The sequence below is a fragment of the Molossus molossus genome, unplaced genomic scaffold (assembly GCF_014108415.1).
Source record: "Molossus molossus isolate mMolMol1 unplaced genomic scaffold, mMolMol1.p scaffold_m16_p_2, whole genome shotgun sequence".
NCBI classification, from domain to species: Eukaryota; Metazoa; Chordata; class Mammalia; order Chiroptera; family Molossidae; genus Molossus; species Molossus molossus.
In genome coordinates this window covers 28,717,620-28,741,028 of record NW_023425355.1, presented here as the reverse complement: position 1 = coordinate 28,741,028, position 23,409 = coordinate 28,717,620, and the positions used below count along the sequence as shown (strand labels likewise).

Here is a 23,409-nt window from a genome sequence, read left to right as displayed (position 1 = left end):
TGGTTTCAAAATACAAGAAAATATACCTCTGGCAAGATGGGTCAAGAAAATTAGAAGGCACAAATAAGCCGCTTTTGATTGGAAATGACATTCTGCTTACACTTACAATAAAAATAGAAAAGCAAGACAATATTATGAAAAAGATGTGCTGATAATTTGAAAATTTAATATTCAATGGATAAATTCTAAGAAAACATAACCTTTTTATACTGAAGAAATAAATACTAATATTAAGTGTATATTTAAGAAATAATGATGAGAATGCAAAATTACTGGTCAATCTTATTTATAGAAATGCAAAAGAGTAGAAATAAGATAATAGCAAGGTAAATGCAGCAATAGTTAAATCAGATAGTACAGCATGACAAAGGTGTGTTTATCTCAAACTTGCAAGGTTGGTTTAACATTAGGAGATTCATAATGGAATATTACATGTTAATAAGATAAAGGAGTAAGAAAAGGGTGATTATCACAAAGATTCTGGAGGGAAAAAAAAGCAAACTGTAAAATTCAATGACCAATGAGGTTTAAACAAGAACACCAGCCCTGGCCAGCTTGGCCCAGCAGTTAGAGCATCGGACCGGAGAGTCCCAGGTTTGGATCCCACTAAGGGCACGTATCTTGGTTGCAGTTTGTCTCCAGCCCCGGTTGGGGTTGTGTGGGTGGCAGCCAGTCAATGTGTCTCTCTCACATCTATGTTTCTCTCTCTCTCTATTCCCTCTCTCCCTCCCATTCTATCTGAAGATACATGCAAAAATGTCCTCAGGTGAGGATTAAAAAAAAAAAGAACACCGATAACTCATCTAATCAGAAATACCAAAATGCTTTAAACTAATACCAGATATATTAAAAAATATTACAATGAACACCATATATAATAGTGAGACATTGAAAGCATTGCATATTAAATCAGGAGCAGGAAAGGTGACTAGTAAACAATCACTTTTGTTCAAACTCTTATTGAGTTTTTTAGGCATTGCATTAAACTGAAATAAATATATAGATACATAAATAAATGTATATAAGTGAAAAGAAGCAAAAGTATAATTCTCTTCATATAAAACCTGAGAATCTATAAAAACTGTAATAATAATAATTAACAAGTTTATAATAATTAACAAGTTTATTAATAATAATTAACAAGTTTAATATGTACAAAATAATTGCAACAAATAGAAATAACATTTTTTATTATGAATATATCATCAGCAGTAGCACAAAGAAAACTCTTTGATGTGAACTATACTCTGCATTGGGTAACTTGGAAAGTAGTCTAACACTTGTAAATACTCATCATTTCCTGCGCTATAGAAATTGGAAAGCTTAAAACAAGAATAGAGATTTATGTGAGCACGCGTGTGTGTGTGTGTGTGTGTGTCTGTGTGTGTCTGTGTGTGCTGAAGCCCCTTGCATCTAGGGTCCCAAACAGATCTCCTTGTATAAAGCACACACTTGGAGGTGGAAATGAATAATGTGGGAGCCACATGCAGGATCCACTATGTATGATGGGAGAAGTCTGGTTTTATGGTACAGCTATAGCAGCATTTGTAGAATTCAGTGTCTGTCATGTATGTCAAGTACTGGGCAAGCAGCCATGGTGTTCCAGTTACAACAATCCCATAGCATGTGTGGGCCTCCCCTGTCTGTATGCTGTTATATATGTTATTAAGTATGTCTTATTTTTAAGAAATAGCTAGAATAAGCTCTATCATAAGCAAATGGGAAGCTTAATTAACAGAATACTTCACAACAAAATTGGTTGCAAGCCAAGGCCCCAAAGGAAATGGGGATCCAGAATAGATTATCTAACCTAGACAGATGGAATATTGGCATTCCAATGCAGGCAGTGGTAAAACAATTGCCAAAGTTATCACCTGTGGACACTTGAATTGAAAAGCCTTTGAACTCAATTTTGGATGGACCAAGTATCTGCTCTTAGTGACTGAAAGGACACTCCTTTTCCCACAGCATTGGGGAATGTATTGAGGAGGCGAGTATCTTCATTTTGAAGTGTTTTGAAGTGGCTGACATGTGTAGTAGGCCTCAGGTGAGATGGGAGATACTGCCCTGATTTCACTGGGGATGTGGGAATCCTGGAGTCACAGGCTAGGTAGAAGCACTTACCCTCACAGGTCAAGATGAATGATATTTACTTTATGTATTAATTTATTTCTCTTTGTTGATATTACAGAGAGAGAGGAAGGGAGAGGGAGAGACAGAAACATCGGTGAGAGAGAACATTGATTAGCCGTCTCCTGCATAAACCCCACTGGGGATCAGGCCCACAATCTGGGCATGTGCCAAGACCAGGAATCAAACTGGCGACCTTTTGGTGCATGGCTCAATGCTCAACCAGTGAGCCACACCGGCTGGGTGAGTGTTGTTTACTTTAATAGGCAGCAAGGATGGAAGGGTAGTGAGATTGGTTTGAGCTACCGCAACTTTGAAGATGGCTTATGGATCAACATATCCCTTGGATCTTGAAATATCTGAACATTCTCCAAAGTTGTATTTGATCAGTGTAAAGATAAATAAAATATGAGAAAATAAAATATATATAAAGTCAAGATCTGGGAACTTGAGCCATCTTAGGGCAAATGACGGTCCTTGACTCAATCCCCACACCTGACACACAAAACCAGGAACAACTGGGCTACTGAGGAAAGACCCTACAATGAAGTCACAAGTGACTGTAATAAATCTTCCTGGGCTTTGCCAAAGGAACTATCAGGCATTTACAAGAGTTACTATGCACCTGCTTTAAGGACACTGGCTCTAAGCCAGAGCTGAACAAACTTTTTCTGGAAAGGGCCAGATCCTAAATATGTGAGGCTGTGTGGATCATTTGATCTCTGTTGTAACTGTTCAAATCTGCTATTGTAGAGTGAAAGCCGCAATAGAAACAGTATGACTAAGTTGCAGTAAAACTTGATGTATGGACGCTGATATCAGAATTTCAGATAGTTTTCACTTGTCAAGAAATGTTATTATTTTGAGTTTTCAACAATTCAAATATGTAAATACCACTCTTCTCTTATGGGCTCCTCAAAAGTGGGCCACCGGCCAGATTTGGCCTATGAGTCATAGTTTGCCAGTCCCTGATCTAAGCTTATGGAATCCCTAGTGCCCCAAAACAACACTGAGTGGAAAGTCAGCAAAATAAGGTGGAAGCTATTCCTAGGAACTTCTGGCAAGCATAAACCAAAAGCTGATATTTTAACACAGTGGTTTTCAACCTTGGTTGCAAACTACAGTCACGTGGAGGGTTTAAAAATGCTTTTGCCTGGGTCTGATCCCTATTCTGCTTTAAGTGTTGTAAGTGTAGATAGATGCTAGTAATTATTTCTGTCTCCCCATATGGCTGAATTGTTTCAGTAAGTTTGAGAACTACCTTAAAAAGTTCAGTCTTCAGACTACAAACATGGTACAGTACTTAGTTTCAAAATGTTATACTTGTGGCTTTAGAATAATAATATTTTAATAATGAATGTATAATATTTCAATAATTATAAATATAAGCTGCACTGGGAAACATGAAGGAATAATACCCATGTAAGAAAGAGGGAATAATCTCTTCATGAAACAGAAAGGAAATGGGAAGACACAATGCTAAACAGGGGCCACCGTGGTCAGGCCACAGAGGAAGCTAATCCACTAGTGAGGCCAGAGCAAGGTATAGGTTAAAGCCAAGCACCCAGGAGCCCAAAGACTGAGTGGGCTGTGTGGTCTCCTCTACAGGAGATAATCACAGCCCAGGGTAAGCAAGAAAGGGACAGAACAAACTCAACAAATGAAGTGATTTTCACTGAGAGAACAGAAAAGTAGAAGAGATTGAAGTATGCCTTAAGATAGTATTTCCCACCCTGGTCAGTTTGGCTCAGTGGTTGGAACATTGGCCCTAGGACTGAAGAGTCGCGGGTCTGATTCCGGTCAAGGGCACATACCTTGGTTGTGGTTTGGTTCCCAGTCCTGGTCTGGGTCCTGCAGGAGACGGCCAATCAATGTACATTGATGTTTCTCTATCTTTCCTTCCCATTCGGTCTGAAAGTAAATGGAAAAAATATCCTTGGGTGAGGATAAAAAAAAAAAAAAGATAATATTTCCCTAGAGAGATAAAGGAGTGGTAAAGGAAAAAAAAAATTATATCCATTATATAAGAACAGAAAACTATTCAAGAAAGATGGCTGATTTGAACACAAAGGATCTACCTACTTTCACTTCCTCCTGAACCTCATTAAAACATTACCAAAGGCAAACAGATTCATACAATGGAATATTACTCAGCAATAAAAAGGGAAAGAACATGTATGAATCTCAAAAACATCACACTGACTTAAAAAGCCTGACAAAGGCATATAGGATGTATGATGTTACTTTTATGAAATTCTGGAGCAGGCAAAACTAATATATAGTGACAGAAAACGGATCAAGGTTTAAATGGAGCTAGGAGATGAAGAGATTAATTAGGAACCTTTTGGAGTGTAGTATATGCTTTATATAGGTATATGGTTGATCGAGGTGTTGCTGAGTCCTAATCCCCGATTTTAACATATAAGTAATTTGAGAGCAAGTAAAGTAGCGTGAGTCATCCTAAGTGATACATCCTTTTAATCAGAGAGAGGACAGTTGGATCTGATTATCAATAATGAATAGTTGCTGTTATGCTGTGTAATACCTCAATAGGAATAGTGAGCACTTCACTGCAAGCAGCTATCAAAACTCCAACCCAGGCTTTTATACAAGTAAAGCATTGTCATGAAAGTATAGATATTTTGCATGCCAAATTAGTATTTGTAAACACAGTTGACATTCCCACATGTTACTTTTCCCTCAGTTCTTCATGTTTGTATTTACACACCTAAACTTAAACGTTTGTTAAAGAGCTTGTAAAGCCAAGTCATGTAACTACAGATATATATTTTGGCAGAGAATCATTTGGATAAATTCAAAAAGTGAAATGTCTGGGTCAAACTGCAAGATGACCTTTGCATGGCTAAATATATTGTAGGAAATTAGGCTCTTGTGCATTGTTAATAGAGAAGTATATTGGTGGAAATATCATTAAATACCCATAGGACATGATGTCTTATGTTGTAAAATAATAGTACTAAAAGGGACTCTCATACATTGTTGGTGGGGTCATACATTATTGTAGCCACTATAGGAAATGATACGGAAATTCCTCAAAAAATAAGGGTAGTGTTTTCATTCATATGTGAATGATATGAAAACACACAAAAAGATATATGCACCCCAATGTTCACTGCAGGATTATTTACAGTAGCATAGATACGAAAACAACCTAAGTGTCCATCAGTGGATGAATGGATGAAGTTGTAGTATCTCTAGGCAATGGAATACTCTTCAGCCATAAAAAGATGAAATATTGCCATTTGTCACAACATGGATGGACACTGAGGGTATTAAGCTAGTGAAATCAGTCAGATGGAAAAGGACAAGAAACGATATGATTTTATTCATGTGGAATATAAAACAAAGAAACAAATGAACAAACAATGCAAAATAAAAACAACTCATAGATGCAGTCAACCAGTTGGTGGTTACCAGAGGGGAAGGGGGGTGGAGGGAGGTTGAAATGGGTAAAGGGGGTTAAATATATGATGATGAATGGACACAAGACTTTCAGTGGAGAGCACACTCTAGTGAATACAGATGTTGAATTATAATGTTGTACACCTGAAACCTACATAAAGTTATTAAACAGTGTTACCTCAAAAAAAGAAAAAAAAAAACATAGTAAGAAAATAAAGTATTCATGTGCTGCTTCTGGGAAGCTTTAGAACAGGGATGTAAATCCTGGAATTGCCCCAAACCCCAAACCATGCTCCACTGGATATTTTGGCTTTGACCACTTGGAATACTGTTTACAGAGAATTCTATTGTTTTAATTTTTTTAAAAAAATGTATTCAAATATTAAAACACCAAGATGTAAAAAAATAATTTTAAGGGCATATTAAGAAAAGGATTGAAAATTAGGACATATGTAATACATAATACATGAAGACAAAATATACAGTACAATCCAGTTTTGAGTGACCATGCGTTTACCAACATGATTTGGAATGCGTTTACCAACCTTATTTTAAAAACATATAACAAAAAATATGAACACACACCCATGCACACCCACACTCTTCCCTTTCTCTAAGACACCAGCTGGACATACTGTCTGTCACAAAGCTGAGCACCCATGGATATGTGCTGCACAACTTTTTTCCTGCCTGAAACAGACTGCCAGCTATGTCTGTGCATTCTAGGAAAGCCTATGAGCATTTCTGTGAGCACTGTTTGTAAAAGTCTCCCTTCCTAAGATTAGAAAAGCTGTAGTTTTCTGTTAGTCCACTGGAGGGACTTTGCTCTCTTTCTAACTGTACACTAAAGAACAGTGTTAATTTTGCAATTCATAGTGGGTTTACAAAGCATCTTATGAAACAATTCTGCAGCCCAAAATTGTCTGGAATAAATAGAGGTAGGTAGAAATGTGTGAGATGCATGTATGCTGTAAAGTGGTTTGGTTGGTGATCCCGAATTTATATTACATACATTCATTTAACAAATATTAATTAGGCCTCTATTATATGCCACACATTGACAGCCCAACTGACTCCTGAAATCTATATTCTGAAATCTATATTCCATACATATTTCCCAGTCTATTCCGAGACAGATATCTCTACTTGGTCCAAGACACCAGGATACACCCAAGCAGGAGTGACTACACTCCTGGTCACAAAACATCATCTCTGGCTTTCTCATTAATCTGTCATTGAGAAGTAAAAGTTTACCATAGAAGGAGAGCCTGTGCAGTAGCTGGAGAATCACTTAGGACATGAAAGTAGACCAGTAGGCAAGGACACAATTCCTGTTCTGCCACTTACTTTCTGCCACTTAGAAATCCTAAAAATTCTAATTAACGCCTGTGAGCCTAATATTTATGAAAAGGGACCATGAATATGCTACCTTGGCGCTTGTCTAAGGAGACCAAAGAAATCTAGTGAGTCTGCCCAACACTGAGCAAATGTTGGTTGCTGCTGGGCAAGTGTGGGTTTCCTTCTCACAGCATTCCTTCCCTACTATGGCAGGGATGCCGTGCCATGAACTCAGTGGCATAGCAATGATGTAGGCAGAATTCCAAAATGACACAGGAAGTACCATACATACACACATGATGTCTTAAAGGATACTCACAACTATTTCTTTGTGGGAAGATCAGCTAATACCTTCTGGAGCTTGAGGAGGTAACCAGACTGCCTGGATGAGACGCACTAGCTGGTTTATAATACCTCATCACTTTTGATTCTGATAGCAAGATTGTGAGACAGGGATGGTGGTGCTAAGATGCAAATGTTCAGTATGTGGATGTGTGTGTGTTTGTCTGTGTGTGTGTGGGGGGGGGGGTGGGACTGTCCCTCTGTGTCTTATATCACAAGCTCACTGTCCTCAGAGATTCCCAAACATGGCCATGCTTGCGCTCACCTGTGTCTCAATTACCTTGATGAGGAACGGCTCTGGCCCTCTTTAGGCACCGGAATACTTAGTTGGTTGATCTGGGCATTGCTGAAGCTGTTAGCTAGCTCACCTTTACACTTTCCCTTCAGTGATGCTATTTGTAAAGTAATGTCAGTTTTTGAAAATGGCTCGGGCTCTTCCCATACACCATATGCTGACATCCTGCCATTACTCCTCTTTGTAATATTTGAATTTTTTTCCTTTCACGGATGGATTTTCAAGAGAATCAGTTGAGTTCCTGGAATTCATCAAAAGTCACCAAAAAGGTTCCTTTTTATTGTTGTTGTTATGCTTATTTATCAGCATTATGAAGTAATGAGTATTTACCATGTTGATGGGCTTCAAAGCATTGTTATATGGTTTTCAGCAGAGTAAAGTGATGGAACCTATGCTCTGTCCAAGGCACCAACATGGATGTCCTGGATTATGCTGCCTTCCAACTGGTCCCTCTGCTTTCATCCTTGCCTCCTCCCCATCTGTCTTGGCCAGAGTGGTAGTAACGGAGGTGGTGAGAAATGGCTAGATCTGGATAGACTTGGGAGAGGGGCCTAGAGTATTTCCTGATCCCTGGGATGTGGTGTGTGAGAGAAAGCACTCTAGAGGTCCTCCAAGTTTTGGGGACTGAGCGAGTGATATTTCTGGGTCAGATGCTCCAGCCATGTTCAATTTCATTTCCACTGCCATACAGGATAGTTCTCAAAGGCTGTGAGTTACAGGATTGTCCTGACAGTGGATCACACACTGACAGCAAAGACTCCCCAGAGGAGTGAGTCTGAGGCCTGGCTGCCTTCAGTACATTGTGGAATGATCAGCAGTGAACGGATTTTTACTCATAAGAGGCCCTGAGTCAACATAGAGTAATTAATGTACAAAATGTACAACACACAAACCCAGAGAACATTAAATATGAGACCCCCAAAGAATCTGTTTTTAACAGTCTAATTCCCGTTATCTTCCTTTTCCCCCCAAACCACCAGTGATGTCTGCTGGTACATCGTTTCATTGGAATGTGGTAAACATAGAATACCCTGGATGAATCCATGCATGAGAGAGAGAATGGAGACTACCTAATTTCTGTAGATGCCATGAAAAACTGCCAAATCCTTCCACATGGTAAAATACATACATTGCCAGGAGTATCTGTCAGGGGAGAGGTGGACAGCAACACAACTCCTAGGAGTGAATGTAGAGTGCAGTATAGCCAAGGCTCTTTATGAGCATACCTGTGGCTACAATCTGCAATAAAGTAGACAATTTGCAAGAGACTTGTGAAAGAGAGGCATACATACTGATAAAAGGACCAATCCACCAGGGAAACATGAGGGACCTAGGTGTGTATGCACCAAACAACAGAGCCAAAAGGTACATGAAGCAAAAACTGATGGAGCTGAAAGGAGACATAGCCAAGTCCACAATAACAGTTGGGGCCTTCAAGACTTCCTCTCAGCAGGTGATAGAATTGCTAGAGAGAAAATCAGCATTGAGGAGATCAGATGAACACAATAAACTAACAGGTTCTACATGACAAATAGAACACTCCACCCAACAGCAGCAGAATACAGTATTTTTCAAGTGTCATTGTAACATTCACCAAGACAGGTGAACCCTGTGCCATCAAATAAACTTCCACAAGTTTAAAAATAATTGAAATAACACAGAGTATGTTCTCTAACCATAGAGGCATCAAATTGGAAATTGATAATTGAAAGTGAAAAGAAAAATACCCAGTGATTTGGAAATTGATTTTTGAAACATCATTCCAGTTTGTCGTCCAGACCCTTGTTACAAAAGAGCTGAGGTTAGAAAGAGCTGTCTCCTAAACTCAAAGAAATTTCAAACTGGGCAAGAGAAAGCTCACTCTGGATACTTCAGATGGACTATAGTTGGGGTCAAGGTGGGAGGGAGGATGACAGTTTAGGAAGCTGTTGCCTCCGTTCCATCTGGCATGAAAGCTTGCACCACACTGTCAAAGGAAGCACAACTGGCTGAGTACTCAGTGAAATCGGTGTGCTGGCTTGATTGGGTTTGGGAGGCATGGAGAGAGGTTGCTTCGGATGTGTTGGTGGAGTTGTTAGAGAGCTCTAAAAGAGGCAAGATTTACATGCCTTCCTGATGTATGGCTGGCGTCCAGTCTAACTAATGGACTCATACACCTCTGTTCTTTGTAAATCCTACTCCTTTTTGTAAAAGGTTCCACAGTTTATTCCTTCTCTTCTCCTCTCCTCTCCTCTCCCCTCCTCCTCCCCCTGTTGCTCCCCTTTCCTCATCCTGAACCACTTCTGCCTTGGTAGCACCATCTGTCAGATAAGGCTGTTCTATCTGGACAGGCAGAGGTGTTTTTTCTGGGGTTTGTGGGATTGGTCTCTTAGGGCAGATTGGCACTTTGTTGCCCTAGCGTGGTGTTAGCCTAAGATGTGCTATGCAGTAAGTGAACACAGATACGTCTCCAAACTTGTATTTTTGTTCCTTGTTTCAGAAGACAATGATGAAGGTAGCTCACCTCAAGGAAGACAGAAAGGTTGGAGTACTTTCCGAGGTCATTTTGGCAAGAGTACCCGTCGATATCAACGTGGTGGATATGAACTTCAAACTTCACACCCCCATAAGGATAATGGAAATGGGGAGATGAGGGGAGTCCAGAAGTACCAAGCAAGACAGTAAGTGACCAGGCAGCCTGGTTTGCATGTAGCAGCCTATGGGATTGTGCAACTCTTTCACTCTCCATGGTTTTCTTTTTTTTCTCTCACTGGAAAGCTGAAGAATGCTAGAAGTGAAATCATGGTCAAGCAATCCTAAATGCAGTCCTGGTGTCAGAGACACAAGGGTGTATAGAAGACTTCCTTAGCATTTATGTCCACCCTTTTTCTCTCTGCTTCCTCCTGCAGCACTCCCTATACCTTGGGACACAACAAGAGGAGAGTGCAGTGGCATAACAAAGGCCATCTGTGTGTCACTGTGTGGACCAATAGAAAACATGTCAAGAGAGAAATGGGGGAAAACACCCAAGATCGAACCCTGGAGAGTTGGTTCAAGATCACAGTGAGTATCCTGAAAAAAATGTATGCAGTGTGGAGGAGAGAAAGGTCAGGAAGACTGTGTTGGTCTCATGTAGAGACACAGACACTTTACTGGGTACTGTTTACAGTCTGTCCTTGTTAACACTTACTCATCTAAGGGCAAATTCAGAGAAGCAATATAAGGAAACAGACTGACTCTATGGAAAGCAGAGGAAGCTGTCTAAAGGGAAAGGTGGAACTACTGCCAAGTAAATGGAGCAAGACAACACTAGATGTCTGTTTGGTTCAAGCTGAGTGTGGGAGATGGGGGATCAAGTCTCTGGAAAACTCCTCAGAGGTGCAAGCAGTGTCCCAGACAGGATTTCCTGGAACTTTGTAAAAGGAAGAAAATGTCTAACACCTTAAATTGATTACCGGAAAGAGCACTTTGAATGGAGAGAAAATGTATTTAAGAACTCCTTATTTGGCACAAACAAGAAATCATGCCAGTGGTCCCTTGTTTAGAAGCCTTTTAAAGCTCAGTAGAAGGTAGGGACAGAACACTATGTTGCATCTGTTCTGTAGCTTTTTTTCATGTTTTCTGTCCTGTCTCTGTGCCCTTCTTTTGACCCTTAGGTTCCATGTGCAAGAAAATACGACAGGACATGGCTAATGGATTCCATTCAGAGCCATTGCAGTGTCCCCTTCATTCCAGTGGAGGTAAGAGAGGATGGAGAATCCTGATGAGGGGGCACAGGGAAGGGGGAGAGACGTGGCTTAGTTGGGGCCATTGACCTCTGACACTATTGCTGTTGCTTGAATCCCTGTAGTTTCACTATGCACAAAACAGGGCGCGGTTCTTTGTCCAGGATGCTAGTGCTGCCTCTGCCTTGAAGGATGTCAGCTACAAGATTTGTGATGAGGAGAACCAAAAGGTGTGTGTCAAGGTCATTATCTCTACTCAGTCCTGAAGCAGGAGGACAGACAGGCTTGATCACCTCCTGTATGACTAGAGGTGCTGGTTCTTATCTCAGGTCTTCTTCCTACAGATTGCTATTTTTGTCAGTACTTCTGCTGTACCCTACTCTGTGCAGGATAAACTGAAGCCAGAAGAAATGGAGCAGCTAAAGGTAATGCAGACTCAAGGCATATATGTGCCCACTCTCAGACCTACCTGTTCCTCCTCCAGCCCCAACCTCCCAGTCAACACCACAGCCTCAGAGCTCTCTCTTCATCTCCCTCTGCAGCTGACCATGAACAAACGATATGATGTGTTCCACAAAGCTCTTGACCTTCATAAGCTTCGCTTTGACCCAGGTACAACCGACAGCAGTAATTCCAGGGCAGGAGAAGGCAGAGGGTTCTCCCTGGGAGGGAGATTAGGTTTGGTAATGAGGGAGGGATTGGTACTGCTCTGGGACCCCTGGCAGCCTTGTGATTCCCTACTCTCACCTCCCCAAAGGCTTTGCACACCTTGATATTGATATAATCCTGAATCGGAGAAGCTGCATGGCTGCCACCCTGCAGATCATCGAAAAGAATTTCCCTGAGGTGAGACCTTAGACCCAGTGCTGATGTTATGGTAGGGGTAGAACAGATGGGATGGAAGGCAGATTTGTCTCTGAGGTCCTAGATCCTAGATCGTAATCGTTACTCTAACTTTTCTTCCCTAAAGCTGTTGTCCTTGAACTTGTACAACAACAGACTGTACCAGCTGGATGGCCTGTCTGATATTATACAGATGGCTCCCACAGTCAAGATCCTGAACCTCTCCAAAAATGAGGTGAGAAGAGGGACAGCTCAAACTTGAGTTGAGAGTGAATGGTGGTGATTATAAAGTGATCATGGCAGGCAAGCACATATACTTGTGTGTGGGGGGGGGACTGTGGGTGCAGGGCCTTGGATGTCTCTCTGCACCCTGGACTATTTTTCAATTTTCCCCCATATTTCTCAGCTGAAATCCACCTGGGAGTTGGGCAAGATCAAAGGCCTGAAGCTTGAAGAGCTGTGGCTGAAAGATAACCCTTTGTGCCGCACCTTCCCAGACCAATCCACATACATCAGGTCAGTGTGAACCCATCACTCTTCCTGGGGACCTTTGACTCCTGGGAGCCTGAACTACCCCTGACAGTTCCCCACTACAGCAGGTGGCAGCCCTGGTTCTCTGGGAGGATCACAGGCCCCACCTTCTCTTCTCTGTCCCTCACCTGTGCTTAGAGGTCTCTATCCTTCCTCTGACCTGCTCATCTGTTGTCATGATCTGGGGTCTTGTTCCTGACTCTGAATCTGGTTTTCTGTGCCATGTCCACCCAAGAATGTGCTAAAGAATGCAGGGTTCCCCCGCCCCATCACTAGGACTAGGAGTGTTGAGCCTCGAGGCAGATACTGCTGATCTGGGCTGAGAAACGTCCTCCACCACAACTCATACTGAGACAGTCCTTCCTGCTGCTGAAATGATAGAGTATCCCTAAGAAGGAGGAACCTTCTTTCCCTTGTTTCTAAAGGGTTTCCCCTCAAATCTCGAGTTGGCATGAAGACTTTCCCAACCCACGCCAATGTCCGGGGCCCCAAGTGGCCGTCATCATGACTTCCGTTTCTTTAGTGCAATACCAGGGATGGGCCATCCTTGGGAGAATCCAGGGTTCCCTCAGTCAGGGCCAGAAGTGAGCCACTGCCAGTGATCAAAGGGCCTCTCGAGGCAACAGTGGAAAGATGAGGGCAGAGAGGTTTGAGGAGACAGAAGGACAGTCCTCTCAGGGACACTGACCCTCTCTCCACACATCACATCACCTGCCAGGTCCTTCAGAGGAGCCCTGGGTAGCCTAAAACAGGTAGGATTCCTCTGGCAAGGAACCAACTAAGGCAGGCAGTGGTGCACAGGGGCTTTGAGGAGAGAAGGTGATGATCCTAAGAGGGGGCCACAGACCCCCAACGCCAAGCTCAGTTGGGGCATGATGCTTAGTCCTTCTAGGGAAGTTCACCTGATCCTGTGGCTGTTGTGTTCCCCAGGCCCAGTTCAGATTGAGCTCCCACAGGTGACAAAGGCTCAACCAGAATCCCATGGCCCTGAGGCCAACAGGTCCATGTTTTTGATTCCTACCTCGGGTCCCAGGACAGCCAGGGGCAGATGATGGAAACGGCTACCATATCCCCTTTCTTCTCTCCCCTTATCTGATCCTCACCCTCACAGCCAGGGAAGAACTTCTTTCCCTTCCCTTTTCTTTCTGTTTCTCCCTTGTGTCTACTCTTCTAGGTCTCCACAATCTCAACTTTTATCTTCACTCTCTCTGTTTTCATCCTCCTCCCTTACCCTCTGTGACTCCTAATACCCCTCTTCCTCACCTCCGTGCCCCAGCATCCTGCTCCATCCCTGGGACATGTTCTTTTCCTGGCAGGACACTGGACCCCCAGTGAGATGTCAGAGCCCTGGGCCCCTACCCCATTCCCTCTTCTCCCGAGATCCATCAGAAGGGGCCTGGAAGGAGGAAGGGAGGCAGGGAAGAGGAAGAAGCCCTGGAGTCTGGGATCCAAATGCTGTGTCTTGTGGCACTGGAGAAGGAGTCCTGTAGGCAGGAACTAACCAGGAGGGAGGAGAGGGAGGGAGGGAAAAGGTGAGAGAGGGAGAGAGTGAGGGAAAAGAGAGTGAAGGAGGAAGGTAATATGGAGGTAATAAGAAGGTAATATGAATGTGGAGGTGTGAAGAGCGATGAGCACACTGCATTTCAGAGATCCCATATGGCAGATGGTCAGTGCTCAGCAGGGAAGTGGACCCAGAAGCCTTAAAATCAGAGGCTGAGGAGTCCAAAGGGGCTCCTGGCTGGGCAGAACACTATCTCTGTTCAGGCCATCAGTGTTTTAAGTAAATGTGAGCATTGCAACCCATACTGTCAACCACTTCTTTCTGTTTTTGAATTCGGACAGAGCCATCAGGAAATGTTTCCCCAAGTTGTTACGCTTGGTAAGTGCCTGCATTCATTATCACCTCTTATTAACTTGACAACTTCCACACTTGCCCTCAGCCCTTTGTGTCTTGCCTAGATTACATGTGTGCATTAGACCCTTATCCATTTTGGGGAACATGGACTTCTGTAAAAGATTTGAATATGAATAATCTCTGGAAAAATGTACACAGAGAGAGACAGGTAGAAAGAGAGACAGGGAAGAGAGTGTGGGAGGAAAGGAGAGAGAGAGAGAAAGAAACACATGCGCGCGTGCACATGCATGTGAACACACACACATACACACACTGTGTATAACACAGTAGAGACTTGCAGGACCCTAACCCTCATGATGCACCCAGTGGAATCTTCCCCATGGAATTTCCTGGGGCCTTTCACTCCTCAGCTCTGACCTTCACTGTCTCCTGGGCCCATCCTTTCCCCTAGTCATCCAGAACCACCTCCCTGGTCTGCATGGCTAACTTTTCTTCCCTTCTCCAGGATGGCCAGGATTTACCCCCACCAACTACTGTTAACATTGACAGACCCTACATAAACAAGCCATTGAAGGTGAGGAAGAAAGATCAGCATTTGGGCTAATGTAGGGGAGGCTTCATCAGCCACATGGTCTCAAATGTCTTTGATTCCAGGAAAGTTGTAAAGGATCTGATGTTCTGAAGACTCAAGTCCTGCAATTCCTACAGCAGTGAGTACTCCGGAGACCATGAGGAATGGGGAGGAGGGCAGGGATAGTCTGGGCCATCCAACCACATGTCTGCTCCTGAGAGTTTTAAAGTCCCCTTTGAGGTCCATGCCATAGAGTTAAACTGTCTTCATTGTCCCCTCACAGATATTACTTGATCTATGACTCTGGAGACAGACAGCATCTCCTTGGTGCTTATCACGATGAAGCCTGCTTCTCCCTGACCATTCCCTTCAGCTGGGATGACCCAGCCACGTGAGTATCACAGCTCAGACTCTGATTCTGGGGCTTGTGTCTCCCCAACAGAAACTGGCCAGGTCATGGAAACACCCACACTGGCCAGACCACATCTTTTTTTTAATTTCCTTTTCTCCTAGAAGCAGCTTGTTTGAGTACTTCAAGGATAACAGGAATATGAAGAACCTCAAGGACCCAAGTGCGTATGGGATGGGGAAGATTGGACCAGAGAAGGGGGCATGAAAGGGTCAGTCATAGGGCCCAGGGAGAGGCAACCCTGAACTTTGCTGTCCTTCCCCCACAGACCTGTGTTTTCAGCTGCTGAAACATACAAAACATGACATTGTGAGCTCCCTCTGTGTGTTGCCAAAAACTCAGCATGACCTCAGCTCCTTCCTGGTGGACATGTTCTTCCAGTCGGTGAGCATCCTCTTGTCCTCCACGTAGACCTTTAAGCGGCAGGTGTGTAGGTGTGGTTGGTGACTGAGCACCTCTGCTGTTCCCTTTCAGGAAAGTCTGCTCTTCTTCTGTGTCAGTGGGGTGTTCAGGGAAGGTGAGTGTGTGTAGAGTTCCCTTCCCACATGCCCCACCTCTCCTCCCCCTGGCTGGGCTCCCTCTCAGAACTCTCTCAGTTTCCCTGATCCCTTCCCTTTCCTTATGATTCACTCTGTGTTCTCCTGCCTCCAGTCTGCCCCCAAACCCTCCTGGTCAGACCAGCATCCATGCCTGTCAGTCCCACACAGCTGGGACTTTGGGGGACACAGATGTGGGATTTGATGGCTATAATCCCAGATCCTGACTGTGCAAACTTGGGCCCATTATTTCACCTCCCATTTTTTCTCATTTGCAAAGTGAGACTAATACCCATTTCTTCAATTGCTGCAAAAAAATGAATCAAATGAAATGAAGTAGTTGTCCCAGGGCCTGGCACATAGTAGGGCCCAAATCAGTGGGAGCAGATTGCTATGTTTTGTCTTTCCCATTCCCAACAACCTCACCACCAGTGAAAAGAACTCCCCTTGGCATGAGTACCAACTCCCACCCTGATTGGGGAACACTGCATGACTGTGTCAAGCATGGCTCCAAGGGGTTATTGTTTGTTGTTGTTGACATGGAAGAAAGTTCTCAGGGTTCTGTTCGTGCCTTCACCCGGACCTTCATCGCCACCCCTGCCGGCAATTCCAGGTGAGTGCTGTGCTCTGGGAGGGAACATGCAGCCCAGCCTGTGCTCAGGCCTGTGAGAATGTGCCAGTGCATGTCCTCGAGGTTTTCTCAGTGTTGTGGGAAACCAACAGGTAGATCCAAGGACAGGACTGCATAGGGGTTTAGAGCATGGGTCTGGAGTTAGACTACTGATAGTGTTCCAGGTTTCCTTTATGTCCTCTTCGTGACCCCAACACTCACTAGATTGATACCTGAGTGAAATCACATGAACTCTCTGAAACACTTTGTTTTCCTCTGAAAATGGGATTAGACTGTCCTCTCCCTTGGGCTGTTTAATAGAGTAAATGCAATGGGGTTGATGTAGAAGTCTAGTGAAGCTTGTAGACATTTTCTTCAAAGGTGGGGTCTGTGAGAGGAGAAGAGATACCAGGCAAGGAATGGAGGGGGCAGGCCCAGGTGGTGTATAGGAGGAATCTGGTTGCTGAGTGCCCTTGGGAGCAGGATCATTGTTGAGGGTGCAGCACTATCTATCCATCAGTTTGTCTGAAGACCCATTTTTCTCCAGTCTGTGTGTTGTGAACGAGGAGCTGTTTGTGAGGGATGTCACCCCCACCAAGACTCAGAGTGGATTGACCACCCAAGTGCCCACACCCTCCAGCAGCACTGGGCCCACCCTGTCTCAGGAGCAGGAGGAAGTGGTACAGGTTTCCTCCATTCTATCTGGGATGAGCCTCTAGTGGTCTTGGAAGTGAGTGTTGGGTATCCACGGGGAAAGGAGGGAGCTGGGAGAATTGAATAGGGGGAACTTGTAGGTAATTATTTTATATCTATTTTTTTTCTTACAGAAGTTCACCTGTGAAGATACCTTAATTTTATGCTAATACATTGAATATAAAACCCACTTTTCATACTGTACACATCGTTTTGAAACTTCTCTTCTTTATTAATTACAGCCACCGGCCTAGTTTTCTCCCAGTATAGGTTAAGCTACCTTGTTCCTGCTAAATCTGTATATTAAGCAATTTATTTCCAGTAGGTTGTACGCTATTATTGATAGATATTTGACTTTTCAGTGCTTTTTCAGTATTACCTGCAGTGCCACTTGGTAATTCTGGTGTATACCAGAATCTTGGTAAACTTGGAGGCTTTTTTCTATAGACTTGATTTAGCACTGATATTGTGTGGTCAAAGTGTCTCCACTTTGGTCCAGACAAAATGGACCTCCCCTGCCACATGTGCTTTTAATAAAATGAAGAGATGATACCAAAACTTAAAATTCTTTACTTAGTAAAAAGTGAACTCTGGGAAACGGGTCCCCAAGTGTTCAGCAAGGTGGCCTGGGGTTGACTCTCAGGGCTCCTTGCTCTGCTGTCTTCTCAATGATCTCTTGACTTTCTCTAGATGAAGGGCATGATCCCAGAAGAGGCCTTCATGCACTGACAGAGAATCTTGTAAACGAAGCCTGGGAAAGGAGCCCTTAGGTGTTCTCATTTTTATCTTCTTAATCTCTTTTGTTATATGGCTCTTCTAACCTGAGGCCACATTCCTAATTAAGGATGTAGCACGACTGACTAGAAAGCCAAAGTTTACCTTGAAGCCTGCGATTTGTTCTGTGCTGTTCCCACTCATAATCCTGGCTTGTTTTCATATTAAAGAGTTACATTGCACATTGTATGTTTTGTGTCTTGGATTGCTCTTTCCCTGTCCCAACCATGAGCCAATGGGGCCAGGACCAGAAGGTCCAGTGTTCCCCTTCATTCATGGCAGCCTCTAGCATTTATATCAGGCCTTCACAGTGCTTGAAAATTATAGAGAAGGGACTCCATTTCTGGACTACCTTAAAACACAAGCTTTGCTGTCTGTACCCTGATAGCCTTCTAGCCACCATGTCAGAGTAACTCACAAGCTGTGACACTCACTTCTATAAACAAACTTAGCATCTTTATCAAGTAGAGTGCCATATTTATTGTAGTATTTATGGGTTCCGTAATCATTTCACTGGTCTAAAACCATGCTAACCTTTTTATTAGCTTCTTGACTTATTTCAAAATTGTCACTGACAATGTTTTTGAGTGTTGTGTACCTGACCCTAATTTTGCCCACAAATCCGGTGTTGTTTTTTTAAACTTGTAAATTTTGAAATATTTATTGATTTACCAGAAGTTTCAAAAATTGTGCATGCAGGTCTTTTGTACCCTCCACTCACCTCCTCCCAATAATATCACCTTGCATTACTAGAGTATGATATCAAACCAGGAAATGGCTCTTGGTACAGTCCACAGAGCTTACTGAGATTTCACCAGATTTACATGCACTCGTTTCTGTGCACTCATACTGCAAAGTAGATTCTGTAACTGTCACCAGAAGTGGGATACAAAACTCTTTCCTCATCACAACATTGCCTCATGCTAGTTTTTATACCAGAGCACAACTTCTCCTGGGCTCCACACCCCTAACCTCTTTTAAACACTCATAATTTTTAAAATGTCATGTAAGTGGAATCTTCTAGTTTGCAACCTGTGGAATGGATTTCTTTCACTCAGCATAACTCCCCTGGAGCCGTCCCAAGTTAAGTAAATCCACAGTCTGTTCCTTTTTTATTGCTGAGTAGGATGCCATGGTATGTATGGACCCTGGCTTGTTTATTCACCTGTTGAAGGCCATCTGGGCTGTTTTCACTTCTTAAGTATTATGAATAAAACTGTTAGGAACATTCATATACAGGTTTTTGTGTGAACACAAATTTTCATTTCTCTGGGCAAACTGCCTTTGTGTGATTGGTGTATAATATGGTAGTTGCATGTTTAGTTTTGAAAGAAGCTTCCAAATTGTTTTGGACAGCACCTGTACCATTTTGCATTCACATTAGAAACATATGAGTTACTATATCTAGCTTTGCCTGCATTTGGTGGTGTCCATATTTTTTAGCTATTTTGATAGGTGTCTTTAATGTTTCTTTGTGTTTTTAATTTAAATTTCCATGATGGCTAAATATGTTGAATATCTTTTCATGTGCCTAGTCACCAAAAGTTAATTGTCAGTTCATGTTTTTGCTCATGCTCTAATTAGATTAAGTGGCCAGATGTAGCTCTAGGGAGCTGTGTTCACTCAGGCTAACAAGCAAGAGTAAGAGAATGTGAGACTATTGAGATTTTTCTTAGCTGGGAGGGCAGAAGTGGGGCTGAAGCAACTTAATGCATCTCGAATTAGGATGGATCCCAGACATGGCACAGGACTAACAGGTGGGAGAATCTCTGGTTCCATCTGTGAGGACCTTGGTAGAGCCAGGGAGGGAGATGTGTGCTGTGGGGGATAACAGTGGAAGCGGCAAGATACAGAGGGACTGTATTCCAAGGGACGACAGATTAATCATTGCCATCCAGCTCTATAGGATCCAGGAAACTATTCTATACATGTGGGTTTCAACACAGAACATCCATTAGTGTCCCTTCTAATGCCCAGACTCAACCAATTCAACCAGATCTTTAGGGGTGGGTCCAATCATCAGTATACTTAACATTCCTCAGTTCATTCCAATTAGTTGCCAAAATTGAAACCCATCTCAGATACTGTATTAGTTTTCTGGGTCTGCCATAACAAGATAGCACAGAGTGGCTTAGACAACAGACATTTAATTCTCATTGTTTGAGGCTGGAAGTCTCAGATCCAGGTGTCCAGCAGTTTTTTTCCTTCTCAGGCCTTTCCTTGGCTTGCAGATGGCCACCCTCTTACACCTTCTTCACATGGTCATCCCTCTGTGTATAAGCACTCCTGGTATCTGTCTGTGTGTTCTAGACTCCTCTTATAAGGACACTAATCAGGGGTGATTAGGGCCCACCTCAATGGCCTCCTTTTAACTTAATCACCTCTTTAAAGGCCCTTTCTGCAAACAGTCACATTCTAAAGTCCTGCGGGTTAGAGCTTCAATATATGAATTTGTGTGGGACACAATTCAGTCTACAAGCAATGGTGTGAGAAACACTCTGGTGTGAGAAATGCAGCTCCCTTTTACCTGTCTTCCTGGAACTGCCGCGCAACACTTCTGTAATCACCTAATTGGGCAGAAGTTGCTCATATGCCCATACCTAGCTGCGAAGGAGGCTACAAATGAGGAGTGTTACTGGGAACGTCACTGTCCCAAGTAGATTTGGGATTCTCTTATTAAGACGGGAGGAGAGCCTGGATGACGTGGCTCAGTGGTTGAACATCGACACATGCACCAAGAGGTCGCAGGTTCAATTCCCAATCAGGACACATGCCCAGGTTGTGGGCCCAATACCCAGTGAGGGGCATGCAGGAGGTAGTGAGTCAATGTTCTCTCTCATCGATGTTTTTATCTCTCTCTCCCTTTCCCTTCCTCTCTCTCTAAAATCACTAAAGAAAACAAATTTAAAAAAGAAGGAAGGAGAGCCTAGCCAGTGTAGCTCAGTTTGTTGAGTATCATCCCCTGAACCAGGAGTTCACTGGTTCTATTCATGGGCAGGGCAGATGCTCAGGTTCTAGGCTCGATTCCCAGCAGGGAGCATAAGCATGCAGGTGGTAGCCAATGACTCGATGTTTCTGTCTCATCGATGTTTCTCTCTCCCCTCCCTTTCTCTCTCTGAAATAAATAAAAATGTAAAGAAAGAAGGAGAATCAGTATAGTATATATACTACATTTGTACACCCAAGGTAGCTAGAAGCATGCCCTCAACTATAGTGACCTCTCTACCCAATTTTCCACCCACAATTTTCATGCATTCAAACAATACTGCTGCTTTAGTGACACCCCAGTTGGCACCACCATCCTCCCAAATACCCTGCTCTGGACTATGCCTGGCTTGTCACAACTTAGCATACATATGTTTAAACTATGTCATTCATTCACTCGTGCATTCACTCAACACATTCTTATTGGATACCAATGATATGAGAGGCAGTGATAGACACTGGAGATAAAGCAGAGAACCTGACAGACATGATCCTGGTTCTTACTGAGCTTACATTCAAGAAGAGTTTATACACTCAAGAGTTAGGTGTTAGTAAGAAAATATTTGGGGGAAATGTGATTCAAAATGCCTAGGGTGGGGAGGGCAGCAAAGGGTTTCTGAAGAAGTGATTTTAATCTGATAGTCAACTAGCAAGAAGAAGCCAGCAGTGGTGAGATCCAGGAACTGGGCACTCTAGGCAGAGAAAACCTCAAGAAGGATCCAAAGCCAAGGTATGAACAAGCTCGGCATGTTTAGGAAGCAGGTTGGATGCCAATGTGCATTGGAAGCACCTTGTTAGGTAATGAGGTTAGAGTGGTAGGAAGGGTCAGATCAAAAAATGTCAACTCTAGGTTTTGTTCTGATTAAGGTGGAGCCACTGGCCTTTAAGAAAGAAAGGGTGCCCGGCCATTGTGGCTCAGTGGTTGAGCATTAACTTATGCCCCAAGAGGTCGCTGGTTCAATTCCCGATCAGGGTACATGCCCACGTTGTGGGCCTGATCTCCAGTGCAGGTGCATGTGGGAGGCAGCCGATCGATGTTATTTCTCATCAATCTCTCTCCCTTCCTCTCTCTCTAGTATCAATAAAGAAAAAACATTTTAGAAAGGGATATTATTGTAATCTACTCTATAAATGTTCACTCTAGGTGACTTCTTTGGAGAAGATATTGAAATAGAGCAACAGTAGGAGCAAGGAGACGAGTTAGGAGTCTACTACAGACATGAGTGTGAGAGGTTACAGTGGCGTGGAGCAGGCTCTTACCAATGGAAGGGGTGAGAGCAGCTTGAAATGAGATAAACCCTGGAAGTACTGAACTCGCTGACAAAGTCCATATTTGTGGTGAGCAATAGGAAGGAATAAAATGTGTCTCTTGAAATGTGGATCTTTGCTACTGGTTTAGGGTGGCTTGAGTAGATGGGGAAGTGAATGGAGAACTAGCTTGGATCGATGCCAGGAAACTGACAGTTCTGTCAGTTTGTGGAACCTATGAAAAATCTTGATCGGGCCATGTGGTTGGATACATAACTCTGGAGCTGCTGAGAATATTCTTGGATACAGCAAAAACTAAACAAAACAAACAGACAAAGAAAAAATCCAACTGTACAACTTGACAATGTTTTAATTGAAAAATACACATAGGAGCAGATCACAGCTCCAGATTCTGGAAGGGATACAAAGTCTTTGTATAATCAGCTTTACTAAGCTATAATTTATGTTCCATATAATGTGTATAATTTAGGTCAATAATTTGATAAACTTTGATGGATGCATTTACACATATAATCACTACAGTCAACATTTATGTTCTCAGCATAACACTGTTATGAAAACTTTCCAGATTCCTGTCAGATGTCTTCATGAAGCTCATCATGTTGTTGAGAAAAAGAAATGCATACATGAGAGTTACAGAAAGATATAAGAATGTGAAGGATAAATTCCAATGGGCTCAAACAATGGAACAGTTCTTGGAGATTTCAGCTTTGTGAGGATATTCATTGGGAAATGCCTAGTTCTAATGCAAATATATTTGGGACAGGATGCCTGCCATCAACACAGATGGTCAAGTGAGAAGTCAGACCATGGAACCACAAAACTTTCTGGTCCCAAACTATCTCATAAATCTGAAATGCCTGTAACTATTCACCACTTGGGCTTAAACTATTTCAGATTATCTTTGGAAGATGAATAAAGTGCACATATATTTCCTTGGAGAGATGTCTAGGATATGTAGAAAGCCAATACTCCACTAACATATGCCCATGGTGTCATTTATAAGTTTGCTGGCTACTGACTCATTAGAGGACAGGAAACTGGATCAACGCGGAGCTACCAAGCATGTACTCGAGAGCCTCTCAGTTCCTCTAAATATTT

General features: G+C 43.0%; 1 protein-coding gene across 1 annotated transcript; it reads left to right on the top strand.

Moving 5' to 3' along the window:
• Positions 1–9,943: 9,943 nt before the first annotated feature.
• Positions 9,944–23,024, top strand: LOC118636154 (nuclear RNA export factor 2-like). The gene is given in 19 exon segments (XM_036271184.1): positions 9,944–10,188; positions 10,417–10,570; positions 11,164–11,247; positions 11,358–11,462; positions 11,577–11,657; positions 11,775–11,844; positions 11,990–12,078; positions 12,203–12,310; positions 12,482–12,591; positions 14,449–14,485; positions 14,967–15,035; positions 15,116–15,171; positions 15,316–15,423; positions 15,546–15,604; positions 15,710–15,825; positions 15,916–15,964; positions 16,524–16,590; positions 17,135–17,317; positions 22,877–23,024. Coding segments are annotated over 19 exon segments (1,938 nt in total).
• Positions 23,025–23,409: the final 385 nt, after the last annotated feature.